Source organism: Spermophilus citellus, assembly GCF_964194105.1.
Source record: "Spermophilus citellus genome assembly, chromosome: 5".
NCBI lineage: Eukaryota > Metazoa > Chordata > Mammalia > Rodentia > Sciuridae > Spermophilus > Spermophilus citellus.
The window spans coordinates 81,603,556-81,621,934 of NC_138186.1; the positions used below are offsets into that span (position 1 = coordinate 81,603,556).

Genomic DNA, 18,379 nt, shown 5'->3' on the forward strand with positions numbered 1-18,379 from the left:
ACTTGCCTGGAATGCGTGCAGCCCGGGTTCGATCCTTAGCACCACATACAAAAACAAAGATGTTGTGTCCGCCAATAACTAAAAAATAAATATTAAAATTCTCTCTCTCTCTCTCTCTCTCTCTCTCTCTCTCTCTCTCTCTCTTTAAAAAAATTATCTTTTTCTCTTTTTTATTTAAAGAAAGTCTTTCCTGTGGGTCTTGCTTTTGAAACAATCTTTTCTTCTGCAGAGTATCAGTAGTTAATACCTTTTCTTTATTGAAAGATGTTCATTATTTTTAAATGAAGAAAGCAATTTAAAAGCCTAAAAAATGTATGACTTAAAACCATTGAGAAATATGCTTTTCTATAAAAATCATATATTACATATGATATTGCCATTTTTGTTTTATGAACATAACAAATCTGGTACAGGTTTACAGAAAAGGTACTCTTAAAAGGAAATTATCTTTTTTGATTAAGGCAGTATAATGATAAGCATTAGTAACATTTTTATAGCAACATTTGATCCAAAATAAACCCAGTGACATTCTACAAATTGCTGATAAAATATATACATGATTTACACAGTATAAATATCGCATATTAGAATTTCAGCTTTAAATATCAGGGGAAAGAAAAATATAAAGAATCTAGCATGATGATGAAGGTAAAATATATGGATTAGGTGGCACTGGTATTGAAGTAGTCAGGATTATCCTATTAGAGCAGAGACATGTCATGGACAATCTTTAACATTCCATAATTAGGGCTCAAAAATAGCTAAATAAGAATGTATTTATTGTTAAAATTTCAAAAGCAAAAATATCCTTATTTTAAGATCTTCCTAAAGGATTCTATTCAGAATCTCCTTACCAGCTGTTGAATTCTGACAAGTAAAGTACAGCAATTAAGGAATTCTCCTGCCTCACTACTATGGCACAAGATAATTTTTTCCAGAATGTTTAAGTTGTTTAATAATAATCATCATTTTTTTTAATTTATAAAAAACATTTTGTTTTTGAAAATGCATGAAAGAATCAGCAACAGCTAACATTGTTTTGGAAAACAAATTTTTAGAAGTGTATTTAAAATAAATGAGTAAAAATAAGAAATATTTAATATTGTTTAGAATATATCCATTAAAAAAAATGGTTTACTGAGCCTTATCACTATTACCATTCTGGGCTGGATAGTTCTTTGTTATCAAGGATTATCACGTTCATTGTAAGAATGTTTAGCAGCCTATACTCTCTATATGTCAATAGAATACACCTTTTTCCCTCAGTTGTGACAACCAAAACTGTCATTAGACACTGCTGAATGTTCCTTGGGGTGCAAAAGCACAAGTTTAGAACCACTTCTTTAGCCAGTTCTAGAGAGTAATAAACATAAAATGACTCAATATGAATTGCTTTAAAACTTATTAGAAGAGTGGCCAAAGTTATCAGGAAGGAAAACTAAGAATGAAGATGAGGGGCTTGGGCTGAAGCTCAGTGGCAGAGCACTTACCTAGCATGTGTGAGGTGCTGGGTTCAATCCTTAGCACCACATAAAAATAAACAAAATAAAGGCAACTACAAAAAAATTTTTTAAAAAAAGGAATGAACATGAAAGTTGCCATTAAGGTGTTTTTACATGAATTGTGTTTTAATATAGTCCCGGGAAATATTGAAGATTTACTTTAACCTCTTTTGCAATTTTGAAAAGTAACAGAATACTTAGAAAGTTTTCTAGTTAAATTATCTCATTCTATAGTTAGGGGAATCTTGTCACAATCTTCCAAGTTAAAGGTGACTTTTCAACAAACAACTAGCCACTTCACTTCAGGGGCTGAGTGAAGTACTAATCCACAGGCCAGTTGACCAGGAATCAAGGTAGAGGCAGAGAAGAGAACTTAGGATATATGGTTCCTATGTTTACTAGCTAGGTTTCAACTAAGGTGAAATACTTCCATAAAACCTATCAGTATTGCAACTCTGGGGACTGCCATGGTTCACTATGAGTTTCTGCTCTACTTTACCCAACTGCCAGATAAGAAATTAAAACCAAAATAATCAAAAAGGACCATAGTGTATTTAACTAATGTGGGTCCTTGTCTTGTCTAATATTAAAAAAAATATTTCTATGCAAAAGCACAATATTAATACATTTTTGTTGAAAACTGTTATAATTGATACTGAGTTTAAAATTTTTAAGGTACAGTATTGTCTTTGAAGTCACATTTACAACTATGACAACAGTATATTTATGTCAGTATCTGAATTTTTTGTATATTTTATCATTGTGAAATCTGAGAATGAAAAGGTATCTTAGAAATCCTCTGATCTCATTGTTATTGATTTGTATCCTTCCACTGAGCCACCTAGACCAGTGGCCCAAAGACACAGACTTTGCCCTCTAGGCTCTCAGTCTTCGGCTTTAATTCCCAGACTGAGTGTTCTTTCTCTGAAGAAGCATATCATATTCCTGCAAAGAGCTATTTTTAAACAAATTATATTTAATATAATTTTATTTGGAAAAATATCATGACTATTATTTCTATGGAGTAAGCTAAAGAAATAAAATTTGATCGGTGGGGTATTTATAAAGAAGTTATAATGATCATGTAATCTGGTAAATGGATAATTAATTCATATAGTATATATTTGAGGGTGACATGATGTTGTTTATGCCGAAATGTATACTACTGTTCCTACTACATATCATAATAACCCAACAGAAAAAAATGGCAAAAGAGGCAGCACTAAAAAAAAAAAGTCAATAAACAGAAGATTTATTTTAACTTTAAATAATGAGGAAAATGTACATTTGAATAATAATTATTTTTGCCTATTGGTGAAGATTTGAAAGATGATATCCAGTACTAATGAGTATGTGAAGAAATAGGCACCTTTATATGCTAATGCTGCAAGGGAAAATTATATGGCTTTTGTGGGGAGAACATTTATCAGAATTTTAAGTATGGACTCAGCTATTCCCCTTTAGGAACTTTTCCTACAAAAATCCCATACAAGGGCTGGGGTTGTGGCTCAGTGGTAGAGCGCTTGCCTAGCATGTGTGAGGCACTAGGTTTGATTCTCAGCACCACATATCAATAAATAAAATAAAGGTCCATTGACAACTAAAAATACATTTTTAAAAAGTCCCATACAAGTAGATAAAGGCTGTTCATTGGTGTGTGCGTGTGTGTGAGAGAGAGAGACAGAGAGAGAGAGACCTATATGTCCATTAGTAGATCAGTAAGAGATATAGAAATTTAATCATGGAGATACCAAAATAATCATTAAAAGAGAGAGGTACCTATGTTTGTATGAACATGAAAAGCTGTTCTTAAAGATTAAGTGAAAAAAATCAAGACACAAAATAGTGGATGTATATATACTATAAATCCACTTACACCTTAAAAATTAAAAATAAACTTGTCTGGGAGTGTGGCTCAGAGTGCTTGTATAGCATACATAAGACCCTGAGTTTGATCCCTAGCCTACAGTCAGTCAAAAAAATCTTGGGTACATGTAGAAAGGAATTTAGAATGATATACACAACTGGTAGCTGTCTAATAGGGACGGGCAAGAGAAAGTAGTAAAGGGGGACACTTTTTAAAGTAGAGAAAACTACCCAATGAAATGACTTGAATTCTAAAAATAAGAAGCAGGGGCTGTGGCTATAGCTCATTGGTAGAGCTCCCGCCTCACATGTATAAGGCACTGGGTTCGATCCTCAACACACATAAAAATAAATAAAGATATTGTGTCCAACTACAACTAAAAAAAATTTTTTTAAATAAAAATAAGGGGGATAGGAGAGGACCAGTTATGTGTCATCTATTCATGACCCTTTAGAAACTAAGGCTTCAGGACCACGTAAATAACATTGAAAGTCTAACCCATTGATTGGTTAGTCACCATATATTTGAGAGCCTACTAGAGTGTCAGACACCAGGCACAAATATATTTTTGTTTTTAATTATTTGGAGAGAAATTGATAACATTTTACATAACTTCCTTAAATACAGAACACTATAGTTTAACCTAATCTTAATCATCTTTTTTCATATCAGGGCATTCATAGCAAATTATTATATTTTAAAGTACAATGGGGGAAACCATTGTGAGGAAAGCCAATAAACCAACCAAGGGTTACAGATTGCTCCCAACAGGGGGGTCTCATCTGGGGTCTAATTTAGCCCTGCCCAGTTATATGAGAATGCTGAGGATTTCAGTTTGTGGATCTACCCACCATTACTGCATACCATAGAAAGTTCTTGAACCTGCTGATTTGTTTATATTCAGTAACATTAGTTTCCATAGTGAGCTGAAATAAAATAATATTCTCAAAGTAGAATATTGTAAGCCTAAACTAATAAATCTTCTGATCCCCAGTCTTTCCCCTGAACTAGAACCATCTCTTGTAAGCTCCTAATTACCACTGAAATTTAAAGCCAGATTTTTGAAGTTAGAGACTACTTAGGTAAATTGAATGGACTTTATCCTGTAAATATTAGGGCAACAATAGTGATCACTTTTGAAGAAAGGTATATTCTTTATAGTTTAAAAGCTTAATCTGATACTTTTAACTGACAAATATGTAGTCACTTTTTAAATTTTGTGGTTTAAATTTTTATCATAGATGTGGAATTTTCTAAAATATTATATTGAAATCAGTTAAATTCTATATCCAAAAATTAAAACGTAATCTAAAAATAGTGTATAAAATAAGATAAAAATTTCAGGAGAAAAATTAGTAGTAGTGAGAATGAGAGTAATTTTGGTAGGAGGAGAAAGCAATCTTGTTACTAGCAGTCAAGCCCACATTAAAAATAAGCAAAGGTTTTAACCCTGGGGTCAAACCCAGATACAAAAAAAAAAAAAGCCAAGTGAAATATATATGTAGATTTAGCTAGGCTATTCTAGTCAAATAAATGCCCTCCCCCCTTTCTTAGTCATGCAAGCAAATGCGTAGTTTATTTCTCTCTCATCCTAAGTTCAGGAACACTCTTTCAACCTGGCAGTGAAGGTGGAAAGAAAAAGACATCATATAGATGGAGCGAGCAAAATTGATGACTTATTAGATGGAGAGGAATTAGAAATTAAAGATGATCAATATTATGTATTTTACTAGAATGATGATAGACATAAAAATAAAGAAGTCAAGATAACAAGCAAAAGTTTAGAAGTAGAATTTGGTATTAAGAATAGTGAATGTGGGGCTGGTAAAGTGCTTGCCTCACCCGTGTGAGGCACTGAGTTCAATCCTTACACCACATAAAAATAAATACAATAATAAAGGTATTGTGTCCATCTACAATTAAAAATATTTTTAAATAAAGAGTAGTGACACAAAGTTTCATGACAAATTATTTGACAAGAGATGCAGACCTGAAATTCAGAGTCAGATATAAAAATGATAATTAGATAATTAAAATTAGATAAGTGTGTTCCGTAAAGGAGAAGTATCATATATGCCTAAAAGCGAGGTAAGGTTCCCCACACCCAAACTATCCCTAAGAAAAAAAGAGCTATCATATTCAAATTGCTTTAAAAATCCCTGATACAAAATGATCTCTCACTTTATTTTGACTTGTTTGAGACACATATTGACCTGAAAACCACTGTTTTGTTGAATGCAGATTTAGGCTACTGACAATTAAGATTTGGTCAAATAAGATGGGACTTAAGAATTAAGTTTTAGATTTTTAGCCATGTCTAGGTAATTGATGAGTTTGAAAGAGCAATTTCTACACAATATAAGAATTCTTTGAGTAAGTTCAGTAAAGAATAGAGAAAAAGAAGAGAAGGCAGACAGAATTCCTGAAGAATCTTGCTATAGAGCAGTGCTAGGTATTGGACTAGTAATTGCAGAGGAGTACAAGGTCCAAGGACAGATTCATTAATTGATACTTTTTTTAAGATGGGAGATATATATTGATGTGATGATCCATAGAAAAGAGAAAATGATGCAAAAGAAAAAAGGTACAGCTGCTAGAGTCATGTCTTTAGTCAAGAGAGATTGAGATCAAGTGTATGTATTAAAGGGCTAGCTTTAGATGGAAGAATAGACACTTTGTTGGTAGGAACAAGAGGAAAAGTGGAACATGAAGATACAGGTATGACAGGTTATTACGTGCTATAGAGGGAAGTATATGGAATTTCTCTTTTGGTTCTAGTATATTCTCACTGAAATAGAAGGCAAAACCATAAACTAGGAGTAAAGAGGGAATAGAAAATGACAGTGGTTGGGATAGGTAGTCATTTTAAAAAGTGCAAAATGCACACTGGTGAACAAGGCTGCTACAATGTATATGGTATACTGCTCCAAGTAGCGTTATCCCTGTGGATTATGATGTGACTGGCATTCCTGATATTGTGGCATATCCCTTTGTGGAGAATGTCACGGTATACTTTTTAAACAAATGAAAAAAGTCAGTGGCGCAAGTGGTATATAACTGCTTTCATGCAACTTGGGATAAAATTTCAGTAATGGTGTTATTCTCACATTCAGAAAGTACAGTGCCTAAAAGAGCTTGGATACAAGTGAAAATGATGAACTATTGATAGCAGATTTCACATTTTTTTTGGCATATTTCCCCCTTAAAAGCATTTTGAAAAATATGTAACCCTTATACTCATCAGGTGATGCTCAAAATTTTTTCTATTCATTTCAGTAGTTGTAAAGAATATATTTTCTAGTGTGTGTGTATATGTATACTTTAACTATTTTCATAAAAATGTAAAGCCACAGCCGAGCTCATTAGAGTTACAGATTTAACTCTCAGTTTATGCAAAATGTGTAGAGTAAGGGCCAACTGGCAAAGCCATTTTTTATTGTAAGTCAGCCAAATCAAACTTAATTTTGATCAGAAAGAAGTTAAGACTTCATATTTTGCTTGGTTCCCCAGAAACTTTTATTCCCTGGGGTCATATACCTTAATAAAACTGAAGTTGGCTGAAAAAATACTTTCGTTTAATAAAGTAGGAGAAGAACAAGTCATTTTTAGATAAGAGCTTATATGGAGGTTGAGATCTGGAAATTAGGTTTTTTGAAGCTATGCAAAAAACTTCTACAACATGGAGAGACTTGGATTATCTAAGGTGTAATATCTATCAGTTGGAAGATAGGTGGATGCTACTAAGACAAGTGGCACCAGTGCTGATAAAGGCATGGATTTCTAAACATTGACAAAAGTTTGTTTCATAAAATGTGACAATGAAAAGGAAAAATATCATTTTTTTCTTAAAACATGTAATTAATTCCTTTACAGATATTTGATGATTTCACTTACATCTCTTGAATAGATTTTTTTCAAATTGTCATACACAAAAAAGTATTATCATCTCATTAAGAAAAAGGGAGGATGGCCTTATTTGGGGCATAGATCGATAGTTTAATACAGTCTCACTTGCTCACCTGCCTCTTTGCGTGGGTCCACAGTGTATCGAAATTAGGATCCTTGATTTCTAGGGGAAGAGAGCACTTCTACATAGGCCTCCTATATTCAGAATCCACAGTAGTTTCTGCAATTGGCCTATGTCTAAGAATCTAAATTTCAGTAGGCATAAAGTACCAAAGTTTTACTCTAGAACATTCCAGAATAAAATTTCATACACAGCCCAATTCTAATGAATTGCCATTATTTAATAGTCACATAAAATTTTATTTACCAGTCCAAGCTAAATAGCAAAAGGAAAATATTCCTGGTACTAAAGAGGTCAAGAGCATGGTTTTAGTATCTAATGAATTGACCAGCAAAGTAACCCAAGGTCCTAAGCTCTAAATTCACCTAGTTTACTTAAAAAAAAAAAAAAAAGAAAGAAAGAAAAGAAAAGAAAAAAAAGAGGGATCTAACAAAAGTCTGGATGAATCATGAAACCCATTATTGCTATCAGTGAAAAATCAAAGCATATGTTCTCCTGATATAGTCAAATAACAAAATATGAATAATAATAGACATGAATGAAAATGGGACGAAATAGTCAGCTTTAAATGATCTTAAATAGGGTGTTTGTTTTTATGGAAGAATGTAATTTTGTTTCTTTGGAAATATCTCTAAATATTAAAGAATATCCTCTAGAAGGTAAGAATGTCATAATATACTTCCTATAGAACTTTAGTCGTCTTCATGTATTAATTTCTCCTCTACCACCTCATTACAGTCCTTGCTCTCAGTGCAAACACACACTTCTACTATCACACAAAGACTATATATAATGAAGTTTGCTTTCTGTAGAGAAAAATATGGAAATTTGAAGAAAAGATCCATAAGGTATAAAAAAAGTTATAAACAGTATACTGAGAAAAGAAATTTATTTATTAATATGGTACTAAAAAGTTATTTGAAATCTAGTTTAATTATTGCATTGTAATTGTTTTCTATTCCTAGGGCTTCATTATTTCAAAAATGTTGTGTTGGTGGGATCTTTACAAGATCGCTATGTTCCTTATCATTCCGCCCGCATTGAAATGTGTAAAACGGCTTTAAAGGACAAACAATCAGGTAATTAAGTTAATTAGAAGTATTTCACAAGTTTTATCTATGAATGAACTTTTTCCCCACATTTTTCAGATAATCACTTTCTCTTACCCTTCTCTTTCCTTTTGCTTCATTTTCCGTCTACTGCTATTAATAGGTATTCTTCCTCCATTTTTCTTAATTTCTTTTCTTCATGTGTGTAAATTCTTCTCCATTTTGCTATCTCAAAAATAATCCATATTTGTTTTCCTCTTCATTATTAAGATTGATGATGGTGTAATGGTTAAGCTACATGTTTTTCTGTATCTCATTTTTACTGATAGTGAGTGGTGTGTGTGTGTGTGTGTGTTGTGTTCTTTTGCTGTTTGCAAATAACAAAGAAATTTAAATCATAACTATTGGGAACTAAAAGAAGACAGGATTCTGTTTGTTGTATAATTGTGAGGCTTAGAGATGCCAAGTGACTTATCTAAAGTCACTGTTTAGAGCAACAGCCTGTCTCCTACCTACCAGGTCTCAGCTACCTCCCAGTATTCTTTCTTTTTTTGAATGAGGCTGACTGCAAAGTCTTGATCTTTTGCTATTTCCACATTGTGACAGGTAACAACTACTCCTGCAGGAAGGTACTCTTAATGTACATTTGTGATGAGGCAGTGCCCAGCAAGATGCCTAGCACATAGTAGATACTCCATTTATTTAGCAAATATTGTACACTTGCAACATAGAATAACCTTTTATTTTTTAACTTTCTTTTCTAGCAAAGGCTAGAATCCACTTAAAGAAAAATTCAGAAGAGATTTAACCTTTAGATGGGTAGATAAAACTAGATAAATGTCCTTTGTTTTAACAGTGAGATTCTGTTGCATTGGGGAAGAATCTAATGAAGACATGTTTGGAATTCTTCCTATGTAAATACTTTTAAAATGGCATGGTACCACAATTCCAACTTGACTCTGTGAAAGCTAAAAAAAAAGTGGAAGTAAAAAGGTTTTTTTTTAATGAATTTGTGTGATACTAATCTTTCTTTTAAATACCTCTCCCCTCTTTCTCTGACTATACTTCTATATAATCTTCCTTGTCATTCCTCAGGACTTTATCATACCTTTCTTCTGAAATATAGTATCTACTTCTAAAATTTAGAGGTTCTAAGGAAATGTTAGCATTCACCTATTAGTGATGTGTAGTGCATAAGAATAATAAATAATGATTTGCCCCTTATGAGGCGATTGGTACATTTATGTATTTGTATATCTAATCTTTATCTTTCTTGCTTAGCATGACCTTAATGAATCCATTTTAAGAATTAGCCAAAAAGAAAGAGAAGCACAGCTTTGATTCCCCCCACCCCTTTTTGGTACCAAGGATTGAACCCAGGGGTATGTAACACTAAGCCACTTCCCCAGCCCATAATTAGTGCCTCACTAAGTTGCTGCCATTGGACTCTACTTGCAGTTCTGCTGACTCAGCCTTCCGTGCTACTGGGATTGCATTTGTGTACTGTCACACCCAGCTGGAGCAAAGCTCATATTGTCCTAACTGTAGAAAATTGCTGTTCTTTCTCAAAATAATTTAGAATTGTTAAATGCCATAGAGACATTTTTAAAATACTTGCTATGGAATAAAGTTTTTTATTTTGCCGTACAAAAACATTTTATCATGGCCAGCTTATTTTCATAATGGTTTAATGAGTTATAGGTGTCTTAATGTTGAAGAAACTATTTGCTTTGTTATATTCATTCCTTTGAGTTAAAAATATCAAATTGGCAAACATAATGTATAATAAATTTGTTATTTTTATGTGGCTGGATAAATAATGGGATTACTTGTATTTTCTGTAAAATAATCCTCAAAATGATGGTTAAAGAAAATAAAACCTTTTAAAAAATATTTATCTGCTTTCCATGAAAATAATATATCTAAATCTTATAAATTCTGTAAAAGTTGTCATAGAATTGTTTTTAATTGCTCTTGTGACATTTTCCTTTATTCTATTTGTTCCATAGGACAGATCTATTCAGAAATGATCCACAACTTGCTTCATCCAGTTCTACAAAGCAAAGATTGTAATTTGGTTCGATATAATGTCATCAATGCATTGCCCAATACAGCTGATTCACTTATTGGGAGAGCTGCACATATAGCTGTTCTTGATTCAGAAATATTTTTAGAGAAATTCTTTCTTGTTGCTGCCCTAAAATATTTTCAGTAGGATAAAAACATTGTTAGAGACTTTACAGTTACCTCATTCAACAATGATTCAAATAATGTATTATAGTTAAATGTAGATGCTGATAAGTTCTAAGAAATATTTATACCTTTTTATATGGAAGATAATTTATATCATCCATGTGTAGAGCTTTTTAAACATCAACTTTTCTTTCTAGGTAATGTGGCTGTGCAATATTTTTTTAATTTTATCTTTTTACTTTTCTATTACTTTTTCATATATTTTGCTACCTGAGTAATTCACTGAAATTTTAAACCCATATGTATGTCTGATTGTTTATTATTGGCTTTTCACAGTCCTTACATCAGACTACATCATATTAGAGTCCATTCTTGCTAGAATAGCATGGGATTTTAAATTTTCTAGTTTGGGGTATTACTTAGTTAACTATAAATTTTACTTTTAACATTTTACTGTGTTTAAACTGGAAATAAAATTATGGCTGCTAAAATATATTTTTCAAAATCAACTTCTTTAGTCCTGAAATGTACTATATCTTTATCATATGGTCAAACCAGGTAGTTCATACATGACAATACTATAAAAGTTTTCTATAATGTCATTACTGTTGCTATTAAACATGTCATGCCTATTAAAATATATTTTCTACTGGTAATTTTAACATTATTTCTCATGTTGATTTTTATTACTGGAAATTTTCGTGTTCATGTTAGCAGCATATAAAGATTTTGAATGTTTGAATGCCCTCTGCCTTGATTTGGTTGGAATTTTGCTAAATTTGGTAATGTTGCTTGACTTTTCTGATTACATTTCTTTATCTTTTTTCATGGACTTCCACATATGTATATAATAATTAAATGTTGAAATTTATGAAATACTTTTATGAATTTAAATAATTTTTAAATATTGTTAAAATTTATTGATCTAAAAAGTAATGTAAATAAAATAATTCACGTTAAAATGGGGAAAATAATTAACTTTACATGTTTGGTGATACAGATGCAAATGTTTTTTGATATATGGAGATGTTGAGTCTTTTGACTTTACTAAAGGTGCTGAATAGCATTAAATTCACTATTTTCCTTTCCTGTTTTACTTGTGAAAATAATAATGCACTAAGGGTGGATGGATGGTCTATTTGCATTCACCATTTATAATGGACAGAAGGTTTTTGTAAGTATGTATTGTGTAATGGATGCATGTTTATTTTTAGCATCGTGTTATTGCCTCTGGTGTTATTAAATAAATGACTATCTGGAGGAAGAACTCAAACACTTGTAATTATTTGCTTATTCTTAGAATATTAGAGCTATAATAGTGAGGTACATTACATTTCAGTCAACAATAGCATATGTCATATAGCTGAAGTGGTAAAAGGCTATATCACCTGTAATAAATACTCTTATTCATACAACGAAATCACCTAATAACACAGAATGTACCCACATCATGAAGCAATACATGGCTGTGCACATCTTTATAATTAGATACACTAAATTTATTCTGTTAGCCAACTTTTCATTTGTATCAAGTAGGAGAATTTTGATTGATTTTAATAATTATTTACTTTTTTACAAAACTAAGCAATAATATACCAAGGGCATTATAACTGGAAAACATAAATATATTTATTTTCTACCACATTTTTTGCCACATATTTATCATCTTCATATATGTTGACCCTCAGATGGAAACATCTTGCATATTTTAAGTTTAAATAACTTATATGCATATCAAAGGACTTATTCATAATCATACAAATAGTACTTAGGGGTAAATTACTCTTAGGATCATTATTGGTTGATTGGTTACAGTTATTTAATACAGTTTTTAAAATATCAGTGATCATTGTTTAAAAACATAACGTTTAGTTTCTCATTTATCAGGAAAAGTCATACTGTCCTCCAAATGCAGATTGTAAGACATGAGGTGAGGTTCTGAAAGAAGGAAAAATGATTATCTGACATGGGCGATTGTCTTTTAGAGAATAGATTTCATCAAAGTATACCAATAAGGCTTCTAAGTTGCAAACAACAACAAAAAATATACGATTAACTTCAGCAGGAAAAAAAAGAATTTATTGAAAGAATAGCAAAGTAACTCACAGAATTGATGGAAAGTCAAGAACCAGGTTTGGAAAACAGAAGCCAAAGGAAGCTAGATGAACAAAATCATAGGCAAGTTCTAACTTTAAGAGAAGCTGGGATATTAGGTGTACTTTTGGCAGCAATACCCCTGAAAACTGGATTTCAAATACCTAATTTGAATCACTCATTCAAGGCCTAGTGGGACTGTCCAGCTAATCAAGTTGAAGTTTTGTGCCAGTAGCTATTAGGCATCAAAGATAACAAGTGTATCTGATCTTCTGTTTCCAAAGTAGAAAATGAGACCAACAGGATTCACCAAACACACACAAAAAAATGGGTTTGGTAAGAGCACCTATTATAAAAGCATACCAGAAGTCAAGGATAAGCCATCTTTTATCAACATCTATGCATTATTCTCTCCACCTTTATACATTTAAAAATGCTTCTCCTAAAATTCTACTACTATTCCTCATGTCTAGGATCCCAGTGTTATCCCTTCTGGTTCTCTGATTCTGTAATGATCTTAATAGTTTACAACTCACAGAATTGTGACTTAATCATCACCTTTATAAACAATAATAGTATAAAATGGGGAATACAAGGCAATTAACATGTATAAGTTGCATAAACATGTATAAGCCACCAAGAAAGAAAATAGAGCTAGATCTGGGCTTTGTAACAAAAGCTTTTTTGGTGAGACTGACCCAAGACATTTGTAAAGATAGAAATTGTGAGGCACCATTACATACCAACTGAATTAGAATTTTCAGGGTAGTATATGAGTAGTAGCATGTTTCATGTCTCAAACTTCTCTGATAAAAAACACATATGGTAAACAGTTTTCTCTGGTCATGAGTCTAGGTGGTTATGATTTCTCACTACTGCCACCTATCCTATTGAGTTCAAACAGCACCTCAGTTGATCAGATTTCTTTATGTAGTGAATAACCCAAGGATCTATGATATGGGTGGTCTTGCCTACATGTAGTTATAATAGTCTGTTTAAATTTTGCAATTCAGGGGCTTGGGCTGTATCTCAGTGGTAAAGCACTTGCCTTGCATGTGTGAAACACTGGGGTTGATCCTCAGCACCACATAAAAATAAAGACATCGTGTGTCTATCTACAACTAAAAGAATATTTTTTAAAAAATTGCAATTCAACAAGATGCTTCAACATATGATATTGTGAGAAGATATTCTAGAAGATCTCCTGAGTTCTAGTCATACTCCTCCCTATTCCCTTTTCCCCATGGTCATCAGAGCCAGTCACTACAGTTAGCACCAAAATCACATTTTCTGTCCTCCTTTCCTAGAGGAATAAGTTAAAAGCAAGCCAGTTGCTCAAACTCAGGAAGAGTGCAATTAAGCCAACTTCAAATTTACAGAAAATGTTATCATATCCCCTGTGGGAGCATTCCGTTAGATATAAAAACTGCTATACCAACAGAACCTGAAAGCATGGAAATGGATGACAAGAGCAGTAAAAGTTCTCAGATTTTATCAAGCTTACAAGCTAACAGGTTACCCTGCTACAGTTTCTTGGATGCTAACAGGAGGCTACTGGGTAAAAGACAAACAACTTTATTAGAGCAAGGTAATAGCCAGATGTTGGCATATTTGCATCAGTTCCTAGAGTCACAGTTCCCACAGTGTGGTTTAGAGAGCCAGGTTCAGCTGTACACATAGTGGATTGCATTACAGGAGAATAATATAGGAACAAAGACCAAGTAGATTTTGAGAAAGCCGCAAGCAAGCCAGATTATCCTCAGGGAGAGTGGCAATTAAGTGATGATAATGCTACGACTGCCTTGGTCTACTTAGGTGACTAGTACTCAGTATTAGGAGACAAATAAGCTTTGCAATTTGGCTCATTTGGCAATAATATGCTGGGACACTCAGGGTACATGGCAAATTATCTCCTCTCCCCACAATGGAAAGCAAAATATATGGTCAGTAATTCAGACATAAGAGTGAGGTGTTGATCCCTCTTTGCTTTTTGGACTCCTTCTGTCAACAGAAGAGATATCACCAAGAACTAAACTTATTTGTAGCATATGATAAATCCTTTAGGACAGCACCCCAAAATTAGTATTCTCATATAATTCCAAAACTAAACCTTCAATAGGGCTGTACATCATTCTATAAGACTAGCATCTAGAGGATGAAATATAGTTTTTTTTTTGGTAAAAGACAATGTTGTATAGGATGCTGTATTCAGTAATTCCACAGATGGAATGGCATACATAAAATGTGGGTAGGTCAGGGAAAGAAGCCCAAACTCAGCACAATTTTCTATTCCTATAAGAATAAATGGCTACTTTATTCATGTTAGTAGGATTCCATTGTAATCAGACCTGTTGCCCAAGCTATCTACCTTATATGTGATCAGGGGTCAAGTTGTCCACTTTAGTTGGTAAGTAGTGGTGCTAACTAATCAGTTCTCTCATGGGAAAGACTGATAAAAGTACATGATTCTGCATTAGCCACCATGGCCAGGTTTGTTAGTGGGTCACTGAGCAAACTCAGCTGTGAGGGAGGAAAGAAGTTAATAGATGTCCACAGAGTGGGTCATTGTGGTAGGTAGCTCTTTTGTAATCACCTTTTTAAATGAGAAAATACAGCAAAAGTGGTGGAATGTCTCTACAAGAAAACTGTCGCTTCCATTTTGAGGAATTTTTATTGCTCTTCAGTCCATTCATTCTTTGGAAAGTCAGCTGCCATATTGTAAGATGACATTTGGAGAAGAAGCCCATGTAGCAAGGAACTAAGAGAAGATTCCAGTCCTAATACCCACAAGGAACTATATCATTCTGATAAACACATGAGTGAACTTGGCAGTTGACCCTCCAGTAGTGTGCTTTCATATAAGAGTAGAACTCCAGCTAACAGCTTGCCTGAAACCTCATGTAAGATGTAGAGCCAGAAGCTCTGAATTTTTGTGTAATTTGTTAGAAATCAATAAATAAAATAATCATTTGTTCTAATTAAATGCTCTTCTGCAATGGGAGCCTTTTTTTTTAACATTCAGTGGGATCCAAATGTTCTCATGCTTTCAAGAAACTTTGAGGAGTCCTATTCCAAAGAACTATCTGAAAAACACTTATATACCCAGTTCCTTACCTTTTGACCAAACCAGCCACTGCCCATGAAAGTTTGCAGATCTTTATCCCAAGCCATATCTCCTTTCAGATCAAAGTTTATAAGAGGGGCCAGGGTTGTGGCTCAGGGGTACAGCACTTGCCTAGTATGTGTGAGGCACTGGGTTCAATTCCTGACACTACATGAAAGTAAAAACAAACAAAGGTATTGTGTCCATCTACAAAAACTGAAAAAAAAAACTGTAAATGTTTATTTTTAAAAAATGTGTAAGAGCCAGACAGGTGGCTGTGCCTGTAATCCCTATAACTTGGGAGGCTGAAACAGGTGGATGTCAAGTTTGAGGCTAGCCTCAGCAACTTAGTAAGGCCCAGTCTCAAAATAAAAAATAGACAGGGCTGGGGATGTGGCTCAGTGGTTGCTGAACCCAGGATTCAATCCCCAATACCAAAAAAAGAAGTGTACAAGATAAACTAAATTTTGTTCTTTAGGAGGACATTTTTCCCCCTCTGCTATCCATTGAGGACCTCTGGTAATGGGCTCTCAATGCTAAAAACATCTCATTGATAGATTCATTTATTGAGCAAAGCCATTTGTAATGAAACTTTGAAATATTTTTTCTCAGTCAACTGGTTATATGGAACTCAGCATTAAGCACTAAATATAAACTGAGCATCAAAAATGTTACTTCAGCTGGGCACAGTGGCACATGCCTTAATCCCAGCAGCTCCAGAGACTGAGGCTGGAGGATCATGAGTTCAAAGCCAGCCTCAGCAACAGAGAGGACTTAAACAACTAGGTGAAACCCTGTCTCTAAATAAAGTACAAAATAGGGCTGGGAATGTGGGTGAGCGGTTGAATGTCCCTGAGTTCAAGTCCCAGTACCCACCCATCCACCCAAAAAAATGTTATTTCAGAAGTGTGAACAACCTACTAATGCAAATTGCTTAAGTTGTCTCTGATCCTCTTCTGTATATACCACTTTCTCTTAGTGAAAAAGCTCATTATCTAGGAGGACCAGATAACTCAGTTCATAAGAATCATCAGATTATATAGCCACCTGATGTCACATAGACACTATCAAGACCCAAGAGCAAGCGAGGAATTCTTTTTAGAAAAAAAAAATACAAAATTCCAGAATTCTAGGGGCTTCTATTGTGTGTGATTCTGCAAAGACTTCCCACAGTCTTAGAAGTAACATAAAGCATCTTATCTGCCACAAAATGTTCTGAGCACCAATGCAGTTGCTGTCAATTGGCAGACCTTGCACTGTAGGCTAGACCATATGCAGTTTCTTGCTCTGCACCTTACTAAAAAATGTCACCTTTCAGGTCATCTGGAAAACAGATGAGAACAAATCAGCTAGAAGTTCATTAAATCGGAGAGATTTAAAATAAGAGAGAGAATGAGTTAAAAGAAGCAAAGAGTACTATAAAGGGTCCTCAATCTTTGTTTACTATAAAAGGATCTTCTGAGAGAACTTTTGCCTCAGACTGAGAGAAATTAATGGAATTAGTCCCTCACCTAACTTCAGCCATGAATTTTTTTCCTTTTTTCAGGGGAGATAGAGAGTACTGGGGATATAGCCCAGGGAAGCCACATCCTAAGACCTTTTATTTTTTTATTATGAGACAGAGTCTGGTTAAGTTGTTTAGGGCCTTGCTAAGTTGCTGAGGCTGGTCTGGAACTTGCAATCTTCCTGCCTCAACCTCCTGAGTCGCTGAGATTACAGGTTTGTGCCACCGGGCCTGGCTGCATTAAAAAAAAAAAAAATGATAAAAAGGCTTTCAAATTTTTTACATATATAAAAATTTTAACCTCAGAATTTTTTAATAACAAAAATTGAAACCCCAGCCATGGAATAGAGTTTAAGTGGTAAATTCACATAAATGAAAATTTAAAATCCTTGAAAATTTATTTTCAAAAACATTTAATGATGTGGGAAAATTCAATTATGTTTTTATTTTATTATTATTTTAATTGTACAAATTTATGAAGTACCCAGTCATAGCTCAATTCATATATATAGTGTACATAATGTCCAAATCAGGGTAGTTAACAATTTCATCTCAAACTTTAAAAGTAAATTTTAGTAACATGTAATAATAACATCTATGCAGTATGGTGTGATATTTCAAAACAAGTATACAATATATACTAATCAAATCAGTTCCATCTTCTTACTTGGTGTTTGGAATCTTCAAATTCCTCTCTTCTAGTTGTTCACAAAAACACAATACAATTTTGTGAACTATAGTCACCTTATTGTATTATACAACACTAAGGCCTGTTTTGCTTCAAAGAAAAAAAAGTCTACCAGAATGTGTAATAGTGATTACCCGAGGCTGGAAAGGTTGTGGGAAGGGGAGTTAGAAGGTTGGATAACAGGCACCAATTACAGTTTGATTTGGGGTTTCAATCAAGACGGCGTTCAGGGTAGTTTAGGGTCATTCTTGGTGAGAAAGGCCACTCAGGAACCTTTAGCTGTCAGCAAGGTTCCCCGAGCAGGCTGCGCCCGGTGTAAGTCCCGCCCCTTCGGTGGGGCGTGTTCCTCCCT

The 18,379-nt window shown here is 33.6% G+C and overlaps 1 protein-coding gene across 11 annotated transcripts in view; it reads left to right on the forward strand.

Annotated features, from left to right (window-relative positions):
* FAM135A (family with sequence similarity 135 member A) overlaps positions 1-11,902 on the forward strand; it is a 108,741-nt gene extending 96,839 nt beyond the window's left edge. For all 11 annotated transcript variants that reach the window (XM_081295549.1, XM_081295546.1, XM_081295555.1 and 8 more), the window contains 2 exons: positions 8,362-8,475; positions 10,455-11,902. In XM_081295549.1, the coding sequence (XP_081151675.1) occupies positions 8,362-8,475; positions 10,455-10,660 (320 nt within the window). In that variant the 3' untranslated portion in view covers positions 10,661-11,902. The remainder of the gene's footprint in view (positions 1-8,361; positions 8,476-10,454) is intronic.
* The last annotated feature ends 6,477 nt before the right edge of the window (positions 11,903-18,379 follow it).